The sequence below is a fragment of the Rhea americana genome, unplaced genomic scaffold (genome assembly GCF_003343005.1).
Source record: "Rhea americana isolate MKP2758 unplaced genomic scaffold, rheAme1 scaffold_261, whole genome shotgun sequence".
Classification (NCBI taxonomy): Eukaryota; Metazoa; Chordata; class Aves; order Rheiformes; family Rheidae; genus Rhea; species Rhea americana.
Window position 1 is genome coordinate 225,871 of NW_028186381.1, and position 20,603 is coordinate 246,473.

Below are 20,603 nucleotides of genomic sequence, written 5' to 3' on the forward strand. Positions count from 1 at the left end.
GAAAACCTTGGGGACACAGACAAGGCACTGCTACAACACAGCAAGAGCCCCTTGTGAGGGATGAGCCAATTCCTACTCAGCATTTCTCACAGTACAACCAGGCAAAATACCCTATTCAGTCCAAATTCACACTAGTTCTCACATCTCCTCCTTCCATCCCTGCTCCTGGGATGGGACAGTGCATTTCTGGCCTGGTTGCACACAGGTTCCCTCCCTGGTTGTAGGCTTGTGATTAGGAAATGATAGGCCTAGTGAGGAATCATGAGCTATTTGGCTTGAAAGGTGGCTTCAGCTCACACTCTCCTGAAACAACTTGGATATGCTCAGTCTTGGAACCAGGCTGCATCTCTTCTCACAGTGCTGRTGCTTGAGATAGGGCAGCTGGCAGGAAAGTCAGTGCAGCAGTGCACAGGGAGGGAACGTCTGGGTGAGCAAGCTCTCAAGGCATTTCCAAAAACAGAGAAGAAAACAGGGTGGGGGAAGCCTGCAGACAGCTGTCTCCACACTAAGGATACCCAAGCTGCACTGAGTTTGCTTGTGAGGTTGGTGCATTCTCGGAGCCCACAAGTGCTGTGATGCATGAGAAGGGAGAGGGTGGCCATACATTGAGCCAGGAGGTCTTAACAGAACTGGTGGGCACCAGGAACAGGGAGGTTGCAGCCTTGCTGGGAGTTGTGGACTGGAAAAAAAGGGCCCCGTGTAAGTTAGATGCCAAAGAGCACCATCCATCTGAGCACTAGCATGGGGACATCACAGGGTAGAAGGAAAGGACTGATACGTCTTCCTCATGGGGGTTGTGGACCAGCATTGCACGCTCCCAGACCTGGCCAATGCTCCTGCATTGCTTGAGTGAAGAGCACACATCACATTCTGCCCAGGAGACTGCCCTTTAATACATGTACAATTGCATGGGAACATCTCAGGCTGCACACGTCAGAGGATGGGGGAGAAGGAAGACCAGCAGCCATTTCCTGGGCCTCCACAGCAGAGGGAGGAGAGAGATGGCTAGCAGCCCATTAGAGCTGCATGCCCAGCACAGACATATGGAAGCTGCCCCTGAGAAGATATGCCGTGTTGTGCCAGCTGGCAGAGGAGCACCAGCAACCCCTTGACCGTACTGATGACACCTATGTCACCTGAGAGCCATTGTGCTGGGGCTACTCTGGAGCAGGGCTAATTGCACGAGTAAGATAAGACCTGCACACAACTGCAAGTCAGAGTTGATGGAAAGGATGAGGCTCAGATTTCCTTCCCAAGTAGTTGTCCACATGCTTCAGCTCAGTGGTGAATTCAGGGTACAGGCATAAGGAGCAAGGAGGGGCAGCAAGGGAAAAGAAGGCAGACAGCAGGATCAGGAAGCTCTTCTTTCTGTCCTCACGCTCCTGCAGGAGAGAAATAGAACAGAGCAATGGGGCAGAAGAGGAGTTTGGCATGAAGCAGCCTTGCTGCAGGCCCAAASCTGATGCCGGCAATGCCTGTGCTGTGCAGGAGTCTGTGGTGTGGCTGCACAGACCTCAGAAAGTCAGAGAGGATGAGCTGAGTGMGGGGGATAACTGTTAACAGGGGCTCCAATTTGGAGATATGTGGGCCTGAGACCTGTCCCATGTGCTAGGAGAGAGACAGGCCAGGAAGCCAGGTGTGAAGACCTCAGGGAGAAGAGCGAGTGCCTTTTTTGCATTTGCCCAGCTACAAGCACTGCTCAAGGATGTTACAAGGAGTGCAGGACATGGCAGGGGAAGATGGACTAGTTGCCATACCTCTCACTGGCCCGTAGGGGACTTGGCAGCGTCGAACATCTTCTTTCGGCCCTCCATACCCGACATGGCTTCCACGTTCTTGCGCCAATCACCCACTTCCACAGGGCGTTCCTGCAGGGAGAGACAGGGACGGGGGCTGCAATGGCTCTGCCCTATGCYTTCTCACCTACATGCCCCGGCAGAAAGGCAGTGCAGGGAAGGTATGCATGTGGGTGTTATTCCAGTTTTATACCAGCATACTGGAGCAAATGCCAGCAAATGCATCTTCTGCATAGAGGTTCCAGCCCACATAAAACCCACCTTCTGTCAGCTTTTGGAGAGGACTTGCAATAGGATTGCAACGAGAGCTGGGAGGCCACTTCCAGAACAGAAAGGGTAGGCGATGGCTGCTCTGGGCACGTGCCCAGGTGTCTGCTTTGGCAGCCCACAAGCATTCATAGATTACAAGCCATGCCCTAAAATCATTTCATAAGATCTAAAATAAACTCAGATCTATTCACTACCTGGCACTGAGACCAGTAAACACTTTTTTTTTCAATTCTAAGGACTAAAAAAGTGCCCTGCTAGCAACAGTGAAAAGAAAAAGGAAAAAAAAATAAAAATGAGATTCTTATCCAGTCTGCTGAACTGGAACCTGGGGTCTCCTCACAGTACCTGCCGAGGAAAAGCACTGGGAAAGCAGCAGAATTCTTCTGGGGGGAATCTCATCCTCTSATAACCTACTACTGTTCCAAATCAGAGCAAAAAAAATGCAATTCCTGAATGCAGCATAGAGAAAAATCCCCCATATTCTCTTTGGGAATGTCAAAGCAGTCTCCTGTGATGCTCTCAGGATGGCCTAATCTGGAAAAGAACATCATGGACAGCGTCTGACGTTGTCTGTATTACAGGAGCTATATCTCATTGCTGTTTTACATATGATGGAATTAAATCTACAAGTCAAAACACGAATGTCAAAATCCAGTATTGGGACTTGTCTCCCTTGAAACTGCTCTTGCAGTTAGAGTGTTTCTGCCTGGGCTTTTTCAAAYTGTAATTTCTGATCTGAAAGAAGAGTAAGTCCTTGTGGGCAGATCTGGTGCAGGAGGAGCAGCTGACATTGCCTGTGTCCTCACGACAGGGCACCTGCCTTTACGCCTGCCTGCACACCATGGGCAGGTTTGGGCATTGCAGTACATCTTTGATACTGAGAGAAATTTTTCSCTCTTCCATCGCTGCAAAGTCAACGTGAACTGTGCCATTTATCTTAGACTGAGTATGCTTGCTGGGCTTGCATTGTCTTATCTAATCTGTGCCTAGGAGTTCCTGGGTGTTTTCTGGGTGTGATCGTACCGAGCAGGAGCTCTCCTTATTCCCAGGAAGATTGGAGACCAAACTCCCAGAAAGTGCAGCTCGACAAACATGTCAAGGGGTCAGTGCCACTTTACTCCAGCTGAAAGTATCCCCAGGATCTAGGAAGGAAGATCATGCACACAGCCCTGARTCTCACCTGCCGTCATCCACCAGTCACCTGGCCCAGCCAAATAGCTCTCTCGTGGTCCTACAATGTCCTGCAATGGGCAGTGCTTCAGGGTAACATTCCTTGCTATTTGTGAGACACAGGGCTTACAAAGGTTGAGCATAACCCATGCGTGCTTCACAGGGATGTTGGAGAAGGACAGGTGCAGCCCTAGGAGGTCTCCCACCTCTAATATCAGAAAGAAAAAACCCACCTTCTCTGTGTCTTCCTTCTTAACAGACTTCAGATTGGCTCTCAGATCCATGGAMACCTTGTGCTTGGAGCCCAGCAGAGCCCTCAGCATGGCATCAGCAGAGACACGGACTCGCCTCAGCGGGGGTCGCTTGAACTTTCCCCGAAGGTCAAGCACTTTCAGTTTCAGGTCTTTAATCTGCAAGTTGAGGGAAAAAAGTKGAGTGAGATTTGTTGTATGGCTGCATTGCACAATATGTCCCTGTATGAAGCAGGAGTCTCTTCCTGCACCTAGGCCCAGAGGGGTCCCAGCCCCTCCCACAGTGGGTAGGACCACCTCCATTAAGAGGTTGTCCACCTGAACCCAGACCTGCAATGACAACATTTTCCCAGCCACCTTGGATGGTGGCCATGCCATATGAAAGACCTCTCAGACCCTCAGGTGATGACTATAAAAGCAAGGAKGTTGCCTGTAGACCCAGGTGACACTGAGCTATCTGAGGCAGCAATGATTCCTRTGCTGAGTGATGTGTGTCTGCTCTTGCTCTGAGATAAGCCTGGTGCATGTCCCACACCCAAGTTCAGTCCAATCCATGAAAAATCCCCATCAATGCCCAAGTCACCATCCAAGAGRGAATTAACATAGACATAAACAACCCCTCCTGCTCCTACCTCCCGGGTGTTATGATTGCATTTTGCTTCAATGTCATATCTCTCTTCATCCACAATTTCAACTTTTGCATGCAGCTCCCTGCACAGGTCCTGAGCATCAAGCACGAGAAGAGAGCAGTAAGTGATGGCCCCTAGTGCTCTCAAGGAGCTCACTTCATCTTCAAACCAGARAAATACCTGGAGCTGGCTCAAAGAAAGTCCACTAGTATGCAATGGTGCGACCCGCTCAGACAGGTATCTTTCCTTCTCTGACTGTTTGTCAATGATCTCCTGTTCCCACTCCTCCTTTGCCTTTGCCAGCATCAAGCTCTAAGAAACAAGCAGAAAATAAAGGCCTGAATGGACATGCTCTTCAGTTGGCCCCTCAGCCTCCCTACACAAGGACTGTACAAGGAGAGAGAGTCCCAACTCCTTACCAACCCCCCTTGCTGTGGTTACCCTCCGAAAATCACTACGATGCTGCAAMACACATCAAAAAATCCCTATACCCTTTGTGTGGCGACACTGAAGGCAGGAGAAACAGGGCCAGAGATAACACTGTGGTGATGGTGTTGCTGACAGATGCTGACATGGACAATTTCTTTGCATTGKTTTGTCTGTTGTTGCATTAAATTATTTCCCTAAGCCACATCAAACCTTAGGGAGTTTCCAACCCTTAGGACTCACCTTCAACAAGAGTTTGCGTGAGGCTGTGATCTTGGGCTTTCTCTAGGGGAAAAGARGACAACGAGAATCTTTGAAAACAAACTTGCAGCAAATGCAGAGTAACATTAGATCACTTAGGAAAGGAAAGGCACTTACCTCCCTGCAGGGAGGAATTCATTCAGGAACGAGCAATAAGGAAGACAAAAACAGAATAGGGCATAAGTGGACAGGAATCAAGAAGAGAGTGAATGTCAAGAGACATATTTGGTATGATTACGGTTGGTTTCCCTRTTTCTGTATACAACAGTTGCAACCTGTACAAGAGCCAAATCTGCAGCCAGGCTGATATAAAGGTGCTTTCCTGAAATGCAGTAGAGTTGAGAGCCACCTTCTAGAAAGTCAAAATGTCATTCAAATGCTGCACACAAGTTGTCTTTATGCACTCTTGCAAGCCCCAGCTGTGTCCCTACATTTTGGGTTACAATACTCTCATTCATGTATTCCCCATTCAGTTTGCAACCTGTTTTGATCCTTTTCAGATTTCCAGGGCTTAGACATCTCTGTAATATTGCTTGATGAAAACTTTGCAGGGTAATTTTTTTCCTGTTGTTCACAGCTGGGAATATGCTGTATTGTATGACATGCTATAAGGAAGAGCCTCACAGCAAAGAGAGTGGCATTGCCCATTTGGGGATAGCCTCTATCAGGGTCTCTGATCTAGGAAAGCTCCAAGGTTTGAATCAGGACATTCAAATGACTGTTTTTGTCTAAAGAAAAATATTTTTTACAAAGGGAACAGCACAAGGGTCTTGAGCATGGACCATTCTTCAAGTTGAACCCCCTAAAGAATCATCAAAGTCTGCTGGCACAAGCAGTCCCGTGGCCAGAAGAGGAGTTTAGCCAAAGCAAAACACATGSTACTTACGGCTCTGGCATTGTGGCCTCACGCTGTTCACCTACAAAGAAAAGAAAGAAGCTGAAATGAAGAAGCAAATCCCAGAGCAATCCAATCTCAGAAACTGGCAGAGCCCAAGTGTCCAGGTGGGGCTGGGTGCCATGGGCGGCATGAGGAGCGCAGGGGCGCCTAGCGCAGGAGTGAGTTGGGCGGAATGACTGGTGATGGGGCAGCACAGAGGCTGCACAGCAGGAGTGAGAAGCATCGCTGTCCCCGAGCTAGCATTGCACCTTCTGCCAAGCCATCTGGCCATCTCAGCACCTTCCTCAGTGAGGAACTGGCCTAAATGCACCATTTGGATAACTCCATCTTGCAGCTAGGCAGGATGTTTCCTGAGAGAGAAGAGAAAGATGTGCCTGGAAAGGCAAGACTTGGAGAAGGGRCTGCCTTTCCTGCCTTCCATTCCTGCTGCTTTTCTGCCTGCAGATGATGGGCCATAGCACGTTCAGTGGTGACTACAGGGCACTTCTGAGGTCTGGTGCTGCCCCGTGCTGTTGGTGGAAGGAAGCGACTCCACAGCTGGCTTTGCCATCCGGATGTGAAACACAAGCACAAACTGCACGGCTCCAAGGAAATCATATTTCGAACAAGCTCCAACCTGTTTTCAGCCAGCCCTGAAGCACTGAACCAGGAAGAAACCACTCTCCTGCTCCTCAGGGGTTTTCCCAAGTATCTGAGTTGCTCTGCCATCGCTGCTGGCTATGTCACCCACTCCAGCTTCAGGCAAACAGCTGGAGACAAGAGAGGCTGGAAAACTAATAAGAAACGCAGCATCTCAAGGCTCCCCACACTGCATCAGCTGAAGGAGCTGGGCTGGTTTAGTTTGTCCAAGAGGAGGCCAGAAGAGATGCAGTAGCGTCCTGCAACTGCTAATGTGCAATTGCAAAAATGTTAGAGCCAAACACTTCTGAGGAGCAACAGACAATATACCAAGGGGCAACAGTCACAAATTGCAGCAAATTAGCTGAACATATTCCATTAGGTTTCATATCTCTGGTGAAATATTCATGATTTCATATTTTACATTCACTTGGTAATCCTATTCCCTGGCAGCTGCTTAAAAATGTACTGCCTCTGCTAACTTCCTTCTCCACTGCCTCTAATGCTTCCCATTCTTGCTGAGAAGCTGGGGCACCACATAAATCTGAGCCATAAAAAATTCTGTGGGAAAATGCCAATCAATTTATTATTTTCCTCTTTCCAGTCAGGAATAACAAATATTTCCAAAACAAATAGCATTTTTTTTCAGTGGTGTATCTAGTCTTTTTACTCTGAATTGAAATGTCCAAACCATCTGAGATTTTTGCTTCAACCTCTTCATGCCCCTGTGAAAATCACTTTAAACCCTAAAAATTTCTGCTTAAAAAAAAAAAGGAAAAATCTGGTATCAAATGGTTCTCTTCCCAGGCTTGCATGGAGCCTGTACTGAACAAATCTCAGAGTGTCATAAATTCACCACCAATCCACAGCACTGTCTTCTTGTCCCTGTCCCTTCCTCAGCTKCTTCACTATAATTGTGTCCTGAAGGACTGTAGGTAGTTTGGAGGAAAATGCCATTTGGGGAAATAGCCCAGGAGGAATCATCTTTCATAGTGCCTGCCGGATCCCAATGCTGAACACTGAATAGCCCCAAGAAGTATGTTTTTTGTCGAAAAAAATGTCAGTCAGATGTAACCAGAGCCACCAATTCCATACCTTTTCAGAGTTTTTTTTTTTTTTTTTTGATGATACAGCACTCAGAGGACATGCAGGGAAGTCAGCTCCTCTTGGCTGACGCTAACATATTGAGGGTGTTGGGTCTTGGCCACCTTCTCCTAATCTATTCCAGGCAAGGCAGAAAAGCATTTGGCTTTCCAGAGGAGACTAAGGGTTGAACAAAGCCTCTCACCACCTCCCTCTGCCCCATGGGGGAAACATCTAGCGTCCCTAGAAGGTGAGACCCATACTGGACCTCAGGGCAGCCACCTCTGCGAATGTCAGTCAACTTTTAGGGGTAGATTTTCCTAAACTGATTTCCCAGAGGGCAGCTGGGGCTCAGCTTTTCTGGTAAGATACGTCTTGTGATATTGTGTCCTTGCAAGGTTTTACTCGGGGACTTTGGGACTCCAGCTGGATCTGGAACACCTGAGAGGGATTTCGTCTGTCTGATAGGAGCAACAGGATTTGGACGTATTAATTCTAAACTATGCTTGTATGCCTCCGGTCATGTAAAGCTTAAAAATCTTCAGAAACTATAAAATCACAGAAATTTAGAAGAACTAATCCCTAATGTAGTCAATCCTGACAACCTCTCCCATCCTAGGTGGCTGGGGACATACAATAAACATGCAAACATGATGTCACACACTCTGCTTATAGACCCACACCGCACATCCCCGGTCCTGCTCTCAGGGGAAAAGCACAGGAGCAATAGTGAGGAGTCAGACACCAGTCAGGACACAAGGGCAAACACCTCCCAAGATAGTCCTATTTACTAGTTTTTAGGAACTGCACAGAAAATCAACCAAATCCCAGTTCCAAAGCTAGGCTAGTGTTTTAGAAAGTCTTCAGAAATTTCTCTTCATTGCAGTCTCACCAATCCTTTCTCCAAGAGTGGAGAAAATGGTGACAGTCAGCAAATTTCATGGGGGATCCTCTGCCAGGCCTAAAAGCTAGTTCTCTGTCTTACTCTCTGAAGRAGGAGGAGAAATCAGGAAAAAATCATAAGCCAAGGGCATCTCTCTGCAATGTCTCAACATGCAAATACTCTTGGCYTCACACTAGCATCTGTGTCACCTGCTTCACAAGAGCATGCTTGGAGCTAACCCAACACCCCTTAATGCACCTAGGAGTCACACATGGGGGGACACTCTGGGCCTGGGGCAGTTTCTTACCTCTGGGACCAGCAGGAGGGGAGGTGATGCCTCACGTCTGGAGAGCTGCGCACTGCCGGGGCTTGGTGAAGGAGGGAGAGTATTAAATCGCAGCCTGCCTGCAAGTGGTCAGTAAAAATAGCCCAAGCACATACCCCCTACTCTGCATACATGCTTACTGCAAGCATGAGCACCCCCCAACACTTTGCATACACCTGGGGCACTACCTCAAACATGGAGTGACAAGCGCACGTTGCTCACTTGCATTTTGCACCCGTGTGCGATGTTAGCTCTGGATACATCCACAAGAGCCTCACGCATGTTGGTGAATTCCTGTCCCACACTGTGTGCAAATGAATTACCCCAGCTTTGCTGGTGTTTACTGCTTGATGTACTCACTAGTCACATGTATGTTGCATGTGTGCGCACACAGGTGTCAGGCTGACCATGGTGCCAATCCACTAGCAAGGCAGTGTCTGTGGAGAATGGGTGGATTCTTCCCAGTACATCTGCTGTGCTCTTCTCCCGTGCAAGCGTGCATATATTAATACTGAAAAGACCCTGAGCCTGCAAGGAGGCAGAAGTGATGAGCTAAAGCACTGTTACAATTCTTTTTTCCAGAAAATATCCCAAGAGCGGTGGAGGGGGATATTCAAAGCTGCTCAAYCCCTGACACAGTGATGACACCCATGCACAATGATGCAGATGTGCTGTGCAGTGCTGCATGAAAGACAAAATTTGAATAGACTGATGTCCCCCACAGGACTACTGACCAAGAGGCCTCACTGTTGCTGCAAGAACAGAAGGGCAGAATCTGTCCAGGRCCAGGACAGGGCACATTGATGAGGCTGGAAAAGCTGAGCATGGGGAAGCAAATGGAGCCAAGATACAGGTGGGGCTGACCTCTGGCTGGAGGGTTTGTCAGGACTGAGGATGGGGCAGCCCCCTCTTTGGGGAGCAAGACTAACAGGATTGGCTCAGCCCAGCATCATGGGCTGCAATAAGCTCCCTACTATCTTTCAGCAACTCAAGCCCTGATATTTTCCCATGAAATCACTGAAACAGAAATGCTGCTATCTCACCACTCTGTCCTCTGCAAAGCCCCTTGCCTCTGTATCCCCCATGAAGGGAGGCTTTGAGCATGAGAGGACTGCTAGGATAGTGGGGGCAGGCAACACCTGTTCCCTGGGATATTTTTAGGGGCAAGTTTAGGCACAAACAATTCCCAACGTGCAGCCCTGCAGGAACAATGCTTGGTATTTTAATTCCTGTGACTGTTATGGTCATGGAGGGATCCACAGTCACAAGCCCATTGTGGAAAGCAAAGACAACCCCCATGTTCCGCTGAGCACAGGATGCATGGCCGCCTTCCCATCTACCTGGACAAGCACCCACTCTCCCTCGCTTCTTGGGCCACTTGGTAACTGCTCTGGGCTCCTTCTTACTGCCTGGATGTTGAGTGGAGCAGCTGTGCCCTGGGGGTTGACAACACAGCAGCCCCCAAGCTGGTGTGATTTCAGCAGCCTGGAGCCAAGTTTCTCCCCATCCTTTTCTGAAGCCAGTGACAGTGCCAGTGACAATGGTAGTGGCAGTGGCAGTCCCATCCTTTTTTGACCTGCCCTGAGTAAGTGTCTATAAGTGCAGGAGAAACCCCACTGAGCCCTGCTCTCCTGGGGGACCCCTCCAAGGGCATTTCTCTTTCCCTGTCTCCAAGCACCTCTCACTCAAAGCCACGGGATGAGCCAGCGCAGCAAATCTACTTCCCAGCTGGTGTGCATGGCTGACAAGGAGCAGGTTTTATACCAGCCCTGTTAGACCTTTATAAGGCAAAAGGCCTAGCAGGGCCATGCCTCCAGCATCTGGCTGATATCAGATGCTGCCACTTTCCTCCCATCTGCCTTGGGATTGTTTTCAGCGCACAGAGGAGCCAAAATTAGCCAGTGACAAAGGCAAGCTGCATTCCCCACAGCAGTGCCCTCCCTGTCTCTCACCAGACGGGATCCAGTCAGCTCCCACTACCCAAAGGACGGGAGCTGCTTTGGATGCCATTTGCTCCAGTCTCAGATTTCCTCCTCTGCTGGGTCCCTGTGAAAGGAGTAACAAAGCCCCTGCTTTGTAGCAAGGGATGGGGTGACAACAGCACCCCTTGTTTTGAGGCTTTGGGCATCGATTTCAAAGCCCAAGTACTGTCAAGTGAGGTCAGTGGCAGGGAAKGGAAGGCAGGAGCCCAGACTTTCCTTATCTCTCCTCTCCATCTGATGTGATGAAGATATTTTTGGGTCTCCATCCCTGGTTCACAAACAGGGATGGGAATGGAAAAGGTTCACAAACAGGGCTTCTGCATCCCTGCACAATCCCATACTCTCCCCTGGTTGGGCACACGGCTATCTGAACCAGATGGGCTTTGAGATGCATCCAAGCCTCCCATTTCCCTAAGACTGTAGCTACATCTGGATAGAACTGCTTCTTCAAAGGAAAATAACATCCCCCCTTCCCTTGACATCCACTGATTCAAATGAGAGGTTCCCATAGGGTGCTACATAGAGGGTGGATGCTAATAGCAAATTCCCCCAGAGGTGTATAGGGCAGCCACAGTCACCTGGGACCTAAGTCCACAGGGACAAACAGTTTGTCCCTAGAAGTCCCAGCCACACATCCAGGTTATTTTGCAGGTGACCAAGGAACCTGTGTTTGGTCTCATGTCTGTGAGCAACTTGCATGTGAAACTCACTCCTTCCATTTYAGATGGATGTCAGCTGTTTCTTTCTCCCTCTGAACAGCCCCAGGATTTCGCTGTGCCGGCATCCTGCTCAGCAGAAGATGTCTACAGGGCTGAGCCTACAGAGTGTTCATTCTTCCTCATGTTTTGGCATTGGCTACCACGACTGCTCTTCAGCTTGGGGTAACCAGTTTTGGGGCTGTAATGATCTCTGGCTCCTTGAGATGTTGGACACCCAAATTCGAAGCACTCTGACCCATTATCAGCTGTTTGGCCACCGCAGTTGAAGCCTTTGTTACCTGAAGCAGACTTGCAGCTTGATTCTCCCTCAAAACCCCCAAACCAGCCCACCCATCGCGTCCTTGCCCTCTTCCAAGCGTTGTACTTGTTTCATCAATGTCAGTGACATTTACAAAGGTAATGGGCTTCCCAGGGTATCTGGGACAGACTTAGAAACAACAGCTGAGCTTTTGTTATCCTTCAGGACAGCACGTGTCCATCTCCACCCCTCAGCTGCCATGCTCRGAGCCAGCCTAAAATGCTAGGGCAGACTGCAGGTACCAGTTGCCGCAGGCTTCTCACAGGACTGCAAAGGAGAAGGTCCCACAAGCTTGCTGTGTAGAGGGAGCACAGTTTCCCTCTGTGGAATTGCTCAGGGATTCAGGGACATTTAAGCCAGAGAATCATCTCTGACAATCAAGGTCATTGCAGGATCAGAGAGGAGAAAGGAGAACTGCAGTTTCATGTTAGAATAAAATTGTAAAAATCCATGTGATTTGTCCAGATACAAAGGTCCACCACTGGACYTTGTTCTGCAGATCATCTAGTGGCTCTCGCACCTCCTGAGCTGCCAGAAGGGACCCAGTAAGTCCCAGTTGCTCTGGTTATTCATGACGCTAGAGGGTGACAGCCATACAGGGTTACTCTCCGATGGGGCTGATTTCAAGGCAATGCTTTTTGTAGTCCTGTAAAGGATACCYTCAGCCTGCTAGGTCTRTGGGTCTTYCCAATTTCAGGTGACACTACGAAGYATTGAAGCAGAGCAGGCCATAGGGATGGCCATGGAAATGAAAAGCTACTAGTACCTGGGGCATGTCTCTCCAGCAAACATGGCCACTCCTATAACTAGGAAGCCATGTCTTCTCCAGCCACAGCTTCTTGTCATGGGCCTGCTCTATCATGTGGCCCAGCATGACGAAGGCCCTACCTGACTGGAAAAACGTTGTTCACGGTGTGCACAAACCTCTGTGGAACAGCCCAAGCCCGTGATTAGCCTCTTTAGGTATGGGCAACCTTGCACATGAAACTCCCTCTTCCCATTTTGGATGGATACAGGCAGTGAATCCATGTGGAAGCAGCCATAGGATTGGATCAAAGGTCCAGATGATTTTTGYAAAATAGGAAAAACATCCTCTAGCTTCCAAGCCATGGCTTGGCCCTTGGCAATATTGTCGTCAAGAGCYTTGGACACTACTCCATGTCCTGATACTGCTTCCATGTGGAGAAGGATCATGTCAGCCTTTTAGAAAAAGCCAGTAATAATAACCAAACCTGGAGAGGTTGGTTACCCCAGCAGGGTCTCAAGCAGTAGGCCAGTAACCACCTGGGGAACCACCTCGGGAAACCCAGGGCAATGCTTCCTTCTCTCCCCTATGCAGCACATCCCCATGTCTCATTAGAGATCAGTACAGATTCCCAGTCAGTCCATGCTCAGCTCAAAGGGAGAGAAACTGTCCCTCCATTTGTACGAAGAGATGTCATCCTTCTGGCATTATTGAGGGACTTTTTTTTTTTTTTTCCTCACCTTGATTTTTTGGGAAGACTTGAAATGTTTGCAGAAGTTACCAAAACTAACAAAGGAATTTTCAAAGCTAACTGGTCCTTTAACAACAGCAAATGTGCTGTGCCTCATTTGATTATCACATAGAAAAAACTTTAGTAAATAAGGGAGAATTATCTACGTTGAGACAATGAAGAGATATTATTAAAACGGAGTTGAGCCACCCACTGAAGACCGTAAGGTTTCCATTTTTTTGCCAAGAGATGTAAAATCAGGAGGAAAACTGAAACCTTGCCCCCATCAATCTTGTCAATTCTTATGAACAAAAGGAAGAATATTCACTGTTGTTTTAAGGGGTTGACATGGTTCAGTTGTGATGTCAGTTTAAATATCCTAAAAAACTGTTCCAGTTTTCATTCAAAGATAAAGTACTTCACACACACACACAAAATTAGTCTCACTAATTCCAAAATTTGTGGTAAGGGGGCATGTCTCAGACACTTTTTAGTATTACCAGAGTATTTTCCAGGCCTTCCTATCTGTCTCCGAGACACTCAGTACATCTCAACATCCCTTTTTCTTGCAAGGCTGATATAAGCCTGGTGACTGCTGCTTGGGGACACTGGATGACAGGCTGTGTGCTGGCGTTTATTCAGCTCTGTTGCTGCCCTCTGCAGCTCCAGCAATGCCTGACTGCTATTTTTGTTGCTTCTTGCAGTGCTAGACTGGGATGTGAACTCTGTCCCTTGCCTCCCATGGGCTCAGGCAAATGGATGCTCACGGTGTAGTGTTCAACACTTACTGTCTTCTCTCATCTCCCTGAGACACCATCTCTAGGATACAAAATCAGGACATTTAGGAAGGGGAATTTCCCGAACAGCCCTTATTCAGTGCCTGTACCCCATGCAGTATCCCTAGGTGTATATTATSGGTAACAGCATTTCTTCCTTCATGCAAAGTCAGAAGGAATTTATCCAAAATGACCAGACCAGTYACAGTGATGGTATGGATAGTTTGCTTCCCTGAAGTGTGAATGGGCAGATGTAGCCGTAGAGGTAGGGCATGGGAAAGCTCCCTAGTCCAGCCCTTTTTGAAATAGGTTTCAGATTCCAAAATGAAATTTAATGATTTAGGAATCATAATTAAGGATGCTCAACAATGAAATAACCTGGGGAGCAAGGAAGCCAGGCACTTGACCCAAAGAAAAAAAGGAAAAGCAGGGAAGATTTTGTGTGTGCTATAATGGTGATATTTTTCATCCTATCTCAGATGTAAACACCCACAAACTACACAAATGTTCCTAGGAGAAGTGAGGCACTGCCAGTCTCCCCTTGGGGCATGCGATGGCGGAGGAGGTATGCCTGGTTTTGTCTGCCAAGAAGCATTGGCAGCACCATGCTCTACAAAGCTCCATCATGCTGATGCATTTCTGCTGCCTCTGATGGCTGCCAGGAGGCTTTTGCCAGCCCAGGTCCTTCCAAATTGACCCCAGTGCTGCTCAGCATTGACATCTGAGGAGCACGGCATGGACTTCCAACCCTTGCCCACCACCTCTTGAGCCTGGTGGCTCAGCCAGATTTTCACTCACCTCCCCAGCTCCGCTCTGCCTTGATTTCATTACCTAGCTGCTGCAAGAGCCTGGGCAAACGCATCTGAGCTCTTACCTCCTCCATTGGACCAGTTATCTCATCCTGAATTCAATTGATTGTCCCCCTACTCCCAGAAATCCTTCCTGGAAAGCCAGAACTGGACCCTCCCCCTACCACTTCCCCACCAAACGATCTCACACTTGGTTGCTGCGCAGAAGGTACAGCCTTGGGTACCCACAGAGTGCCTGGCAGCTGCAGGGGCTCTCATGCCAGCTGGGTGGACATTGCAGGCTTGGAGTAGCCACCAGGCTGCATGGAGGAGCTCTGGAATCTGGGCATCCTCCAAGCTGCACAGGGAGGGTCTACAGAGCTAGGGCACCTCAAGGCTGGGAGCAGCTGAGCAGGCTTTTCAGGCTTCTGCTTTTGATGTCAGGCAGCTCCAGGGCACCCAGCTCCCTTTTGGGGCCCAGTGGTTGTCCACAGCTCTGCCTGGTATCCCTCATCATCCTGAAGCATGGGATGGCGAGAAGACAGCTCCTTCTTGCAGCTGCTGGTGCCTGCGTGCCATGGGGGGCTGTGAGGCCAGGCTGCAAGCCACCCAGCTTCTGACATACTGCTGTGCCTCATTTTCTCCACTTCTGGTGTAGTGCCCCTGAGCACTCACCTCATGCCATTGTGGCCAAGAAGATGGTGGGGTCCAATGCGAAGCCTGCTGTGCAGCTGCTCTCACGCTCTTGCCACTGGCATTGCCCATGGACAACACTCAGCTGGGGGACAAGGAGGGTGGCTGCGCTCTGCCCTATTCCTGTTGTTAGCTGAGAGTAGCAAATTTCCTGGTGAGATCCCAGTACCTACTGYAGGTGGATACAGTGGCAGGCACCTGTGTGGGAGCCCCTTCTCTGCAACATCCAAGCCCCAGGATGCCATGCATGGAGGACTCTGCAGGAAGGGCTAACAGGTCACGCTCCCCACCACAGAAAACGTGTATGATCAGGAGCAAGAGTTTATTAGTATTTTCCCCCGGTGGGTCTCTAGGGAGCTGCCTTGTCTTTAAAGAATCTTTGTTTCCTCGTTGGTCTCCCCCCAAGACCTTCGAGGGGACCAAGAGAGATAAAGATGTGAGGATTAGAGAAGTTTTCCRTGTGTCCTTGCTCTGCTTTTGGGGATGGCTGGAACCCTCCTGCAAGCTCCCTTTCTCCTCTGTTTCTGTGCAGTCAGTGAAAACCTTTTTTCCGTGCTTGGGCTACTGTGGTGCTTCAAAGACCCATTTACACCCACACAAAGACCAGTGCTTGCTTTTTCTTACAAACCAGGGATCTCTCTGAGCCCCTGCCTCCAGCTTTGCAGACATTTACCCAGCTTTCAGGCAGCCAGCTTCCCCTGACCATGCTGAGCCCAATCTGGGTCAGAAATGGACACAGAGACCCCAGCTCCGCAGTTCCTGGGTGATGGGGACTATGTCAGCTGCTGGGCCCCATCTGGCTGAGTATCTTGGTTGGTTGCTTGTTTTTCAGTCTCTGCATGACCTTTTCCTCTGGACTGCTACATGAAAACTTCAACTGTCCCAGCCTGAGAGTAAAATGATCCCATCTCCCACCCACTCCCACAGCATGCTGGTTTGCTAAGCTCTCACCTCTCAGGCCCCCTGCTGCCAGATTTAGCCTGTGAATCCACTCTTGGAAGGCATTTGCCTTCACATAGCCAAATCAGGCGGATTTGAGTCTCTGCTCAGAAGCAACTCTGAAATCAGGGTTGGGTATGGGATATGGSTGGGGACACTGGCTGTGTGTTGGCTGTGCAAGCTGATGAGCAGCTCAGGATGGGAATGGAAAAGGGCTACAGCTTGGCCTTCCCCATGCCTAGACTTGAAACTCTGACGTAGCTATTTTCCTTGCTCCTTTTGTGTTTTTACCTCCATTAATCTTCTAAATTTCCTCTCAGCTCCCAGCTATCATGGCCTCCACTGCTACCTCATTCATCATTTGGGGGTGGATGTCCACAGGCAAGGCAAACACATAYGCACACCCGCTTTGCTCTCCAGGTCCTTCTATTGCTTGAGCACTGGGAAAAGAAAAATATCTCTTTGCAGGGACTGAGAGAGCAGGACAGCCAAAATCTAGGTGACTAGGCTGACCAAAACTGGCACAAAATTCAGAAGACTTCAGAAAACCTCATGCTGGGTGCTGCTTCTTCACTGTGTGGGCTCAGCACTTGGAGGGGCGCCTTTCTCAGCTCTCATTCAGCCTGGAGGCTGTTAAGATTTTCAACGTCTCCCACGGATGTGGGAATGACAGGGGATATGGCCTCCCTGCCCCAAGGTGACCATGAGCAGCCACAGAGCTCCCTGCACTGGAGGTTCGGCTCAGACAGACCCTGATCTGGCTGATACACTAAAGTGAGGAGGAACTGGGACACCCTAACTTCCAAATGAGCCTGAATGACCTTGAGCCCCAGGTGGGACCAGAAAGGAGTGGCACCAGGTTCAGAGCTGCTGGTATCTAACACCTTTTTGCAACCCATTGTGTTTCACTACATCTGTCCCCAGTAAGGACCAGGGACGATGCACAGCTCAGGCCTTGTGCAGGATTTGGGTCTGGCTTCCAGTTTAAGCCCATCTGCAATTGAATGAGGGAGGCTGCAATCAGATGGGGGAGGATGAGCCCCCCAATTCAGACCCTGTCAGCTCATCTCCCCACACTATCTGGTGGCCTTCTCAGCAAACAAGCCAATGTGCTCTGACTACAGAGGGTCAGGCAGTCCTTCTTGAACAGAAAAACGTCAAGCAAACTGCTTATTCCTGATCTTGGCTGCTCAGAAAGAGCCAGCGTGCGTCTGGCCCTGTCATGTGGTGAGTGGGCTTGGGCCACGTCAGGGGACCGTGCCGCCATCCTTCCCCAAAAGTCACACCACAGCTGGCCTTGGCACAGGGTTTCAGAGCAACTTAAGCTGGGGCAGGACCCCTATAGGCTCTAAGCATGCTGTGGAGCCCGGGGGGGGAGCCCAGGGGGATGGTGTGCCACAATCTCAAATTCCCATGCAGCTGAGCAATCTCCAAGCTGACCTACGGTGCCTCCAGTAGCCGGACTTCAGCTGAGGCTCCAGCTTGTGGAGCCCAGTGGCTTGAGGCACTTGAGTCTGCACTCCCAGACGAGCTGGAGTCCCAGCAGGAGCTTCCGCTTCCCATTCCTGCTGTTGATGCCTGCAAAGCTAAGCAGCTTTGCTCCCAGGTTACCAGCACAGGAGCCACTGTGGGAACACCTGGGAACACAGGCTGAGCAAGATGAGTGACCAGAGAGGCTCAGGACGGGAGCACGGGGCTTCAGATCTCAGCTGTGGGATACTGACAGGTTTAAGGGGATACCAAAGAAAGGGTTTCCAGAGGCTGAAGCTCTGTGCAGGGTGCCTGCTCTCCTCTACCACCCCACAGAACAAAGCAGTAACAGAATAAGCAGCAAAAGGGTTTGTTTGATACAACATAAGGGATACACTGGGTACAGGGAGGTGGGATACCCATTGCCTTCTGCAGCATCTCCCATTGGCCTGTGGCACACAGCGAGGATGGCCCAGAGCAGAAGGATGTCCAGCAGCACAGTCACAACAGCCCACATCACCAGGGCCTCTGGACAAAATGACCAGAAGGGTCCCATCTGCAGCAGCTTGGGGTAGCCCTCCTAGCCCTTTTGCAAGGTGAAGGCTCAGGGGGAAAATGTGTCTCTGGCTGCATTAATCCATCCCAGTGTCACTTTACATATAAATCAGAGCTCACTGTCGCGATGCCTTCTTCAAGCTCAACTTCATCCATCTCTGTCCCATCCTGCAGGAGAGGCCTTGGCCCAGGAGGTCCCCACAACCCATCARGGTCTGGGCCCCTGGGGAAAGATGTCACTTCTGCCATGGCCGGACTCTCCTGGCTGTGGCCTCTTGCTCCTTCAGCTCTCATGCTGACAGACCAAGGGGGGATACGGCTTGATGCTGCAGTCATGCCAGCTTGGCTCCTCATATGCCTTTCCAGTGCGACTGTGGGTTGATTGGTGGTGTGACAGTCCCTCACCGGAGGAGGCACAACGAGTCACAGGAAGTCAGTGCCTGTGCTGGCCTCCCTGGGGGCTGCCATCCATGTCTGCAGGCCAGAGAGCGCACTGGCCTCATTTGCCCACTGGGATCCCGTTCTCCCTACCACCTGCTGAACCAAGGGCCATCTCCACCCTGCTTTTCAGATGCTGCATGTCCGTGGGCTGACCTGCCGGGGCTGCGTCATACTGCACCACTGTGGAGAGAAGGCAGTCATTACTTCAGTGGGCAGGATCAGGCCCCAAGTGGAGCTGATGAGCAGGGTCAAGAGCCTGCAGTGTCCATAGCATCCCCGTGCAATTCCAGTCTGGGCTGGGCAGAGCTCCATCACAATGAGCCTGCACCCGGGGCCAGGACTGCCCCGAAGCTGGGTAGGCTCAGCACCTCCATCCGTCCCATGTGCAGAGTATGACAGAACAGCATCCTTGGGGACCACTCACCCAGCAGAAGACACTAGTTGGGGATATCCCAGTAAGGTCCCACATCACGGTCATCACCCAGAGGGCAGGGTGACACGGGGCTGCCCTGCTCATGGCTGTTCGTCAGCCCATGGCCACCAGCCAGTACGAGGAATGGAAGCTCAGCAAGCTCAGGAGCAAACTTGGCCTCCCATAGAAACCRCACTGGCCCAACCCTGACCGCATGAATGGGTAGAAGGGCCAGGCCATCCCAGCCAGAGGAAAGGGCATGAGAAAACTCCATCTCAGGGAACGTGGGGAGATCAAATCCTAGCAGGTGAAGCTTGAGCAGGTTCAGGGGGGAGGCAGAGGGCAGAGTAAAGTGCCCAGGGGCATAACCCTGACCCTGGACATAGGACCCAGTGCCTCCACACAGACCTCAGCTGGGGGTGTCCCTGTCCATGGGGCTCCCCGTGCTCCTGGGCCCATGGCTCCTGCTAGTGTGCTGTGATTTCCACTGCACTTTTTCCACGGGGAAGCCAAACTGCCCTGGGACAGCAGCAGAGCGCTGAGGTGACAGTCACTGAGCTCATCCTACAGTGGGTCCCTGCACCCAAGGAATGCCCCAGGCACTAGTCACACTGCAGTGTGGAGCCACCGTCCCTCAGCCCCCTCTCGGCATGCCACGAGGAGCTACTTACCTGCTCTGCAGCTRTGCCGGGCCCGCACGATCTGCATTGCCTGCTGGTTCTTGAAGCGAACAAGGCCCATGGTGATTGCAGCATTCCAGCTCGGGTCCTCCTGGGCACAGCGGAAGTCGATCTCCTGGCTGTCCTCCATCACCACAGTGAAGTAAATGTGCCGCTCCTTCCACTCCACGCACTCCACTGCCTTCATGCGCGAGAAGCTCAGCTCCTTGTGGCGCGAGCCCTTGGGCTCAAAGAGCTGCAGTCCCTTCTCCGTCAGGAGGCAACGCTTCTTCTTCCAGAGTTGCAGCAGCCCCCCGCTGCGTTTCTCCAGCAGCCCTTCTCTCAGCACCTTCTCAGGGGTCATAGCAACTCCTCAGCTGACCAGCCGGCAGCCCTGTGCGATCCTCAGCTCCTTCTGCTGGCCCAGCCGGGGATCATCTGCCGGGGATTTCCAGCCCCTCCACGTCTGAGCAGAGCTCCCTGGGGCCAGGACCCACCGTGGCAGCCGCRGCACTGGGGCTCGTCACCCCCAGGGCAATTAACTCCCCTTCCTCCCCCTGTCTGCTTGTCAGTGGCTTTCAAAGACTGGAAGCAATTAGGTGCCACATGCTGGCTGCGATTCCTATCGCCGGGGCTCTGCTGCCTGCCCCGTGCAGCGTGTGGGATCCCCGGCTCCTCGCTCCCCAGGATCTGTCGCTACATGCCCGGCCGCTCTCCCACTTGCATTCCTTCCCCGCCTCGCCTGGCCCCTCCTGCCTCGCAGACACCCTTCATGCCCAGGCGAAG

The 20,603-nt window shown here is 50.8% G+C and overlaps 2 protein-coding genes across 2 annotated transcripts; both read right to left on the minus strand.

Moving 5' to 3' along the window:
* Positions 1-880: 880 nt before the first annotated feature.
* On the minus strand, positions 881-8,641 carry TNNI1 (troponin I1, slow skeletal type). Its single transcript, XM_085307701.1, has 8 exons — positions 8,593-8,641; positions 5,686-5,720; positions 4,786-4,827; positions 4,297-4,428; positions 4,120-4,209; positions 3,470-3,646; positions 1,758-1,868; positions 881-1,382 (listed from the first exon to the last, which is right to left on the minus strand). Exons 4-7 carry the CDS (start codon positions 4,420-4,422, stop codon positions 1,761-1,763), a joined length of 501 nt encoding a protein of 166 aa, XP_085163827.1. The 5' UTR covers positions 4,423-4,428; positions 4,786-4,827; positions 5,686-5,720; positions 8,593-8,641; the 3' UTR covers positions 881-1,382; positions 1,758-1,760.
* Positions 8,642-18,104: 9,463 nt separating this feature from the next.
* Positions 18,105-20,182, minus strand: PHLDA3 (pleckstrin homology like domain family A member 3). Its single transcript, XM_085307668.1, has 2 exons — positions 19,830-20,182; positions 18,105-18,926 (listed from the first exon to the last, which is right to left on the minus strand). The coding sequence occupies exons 1-2, from the start codon at positions 20,179-20,181 to the stop codon at positions 18,805-18,807; spliced, it is 474 nt and encodes a 157-aa protein (XP_085163794.1). The 5' UTR covers position 20,182; the 3' UTR covers positions 18,105-18,804.
* Between the last annotated feature and the right edge of the window lie 421 nt (positions 20,183-20,603).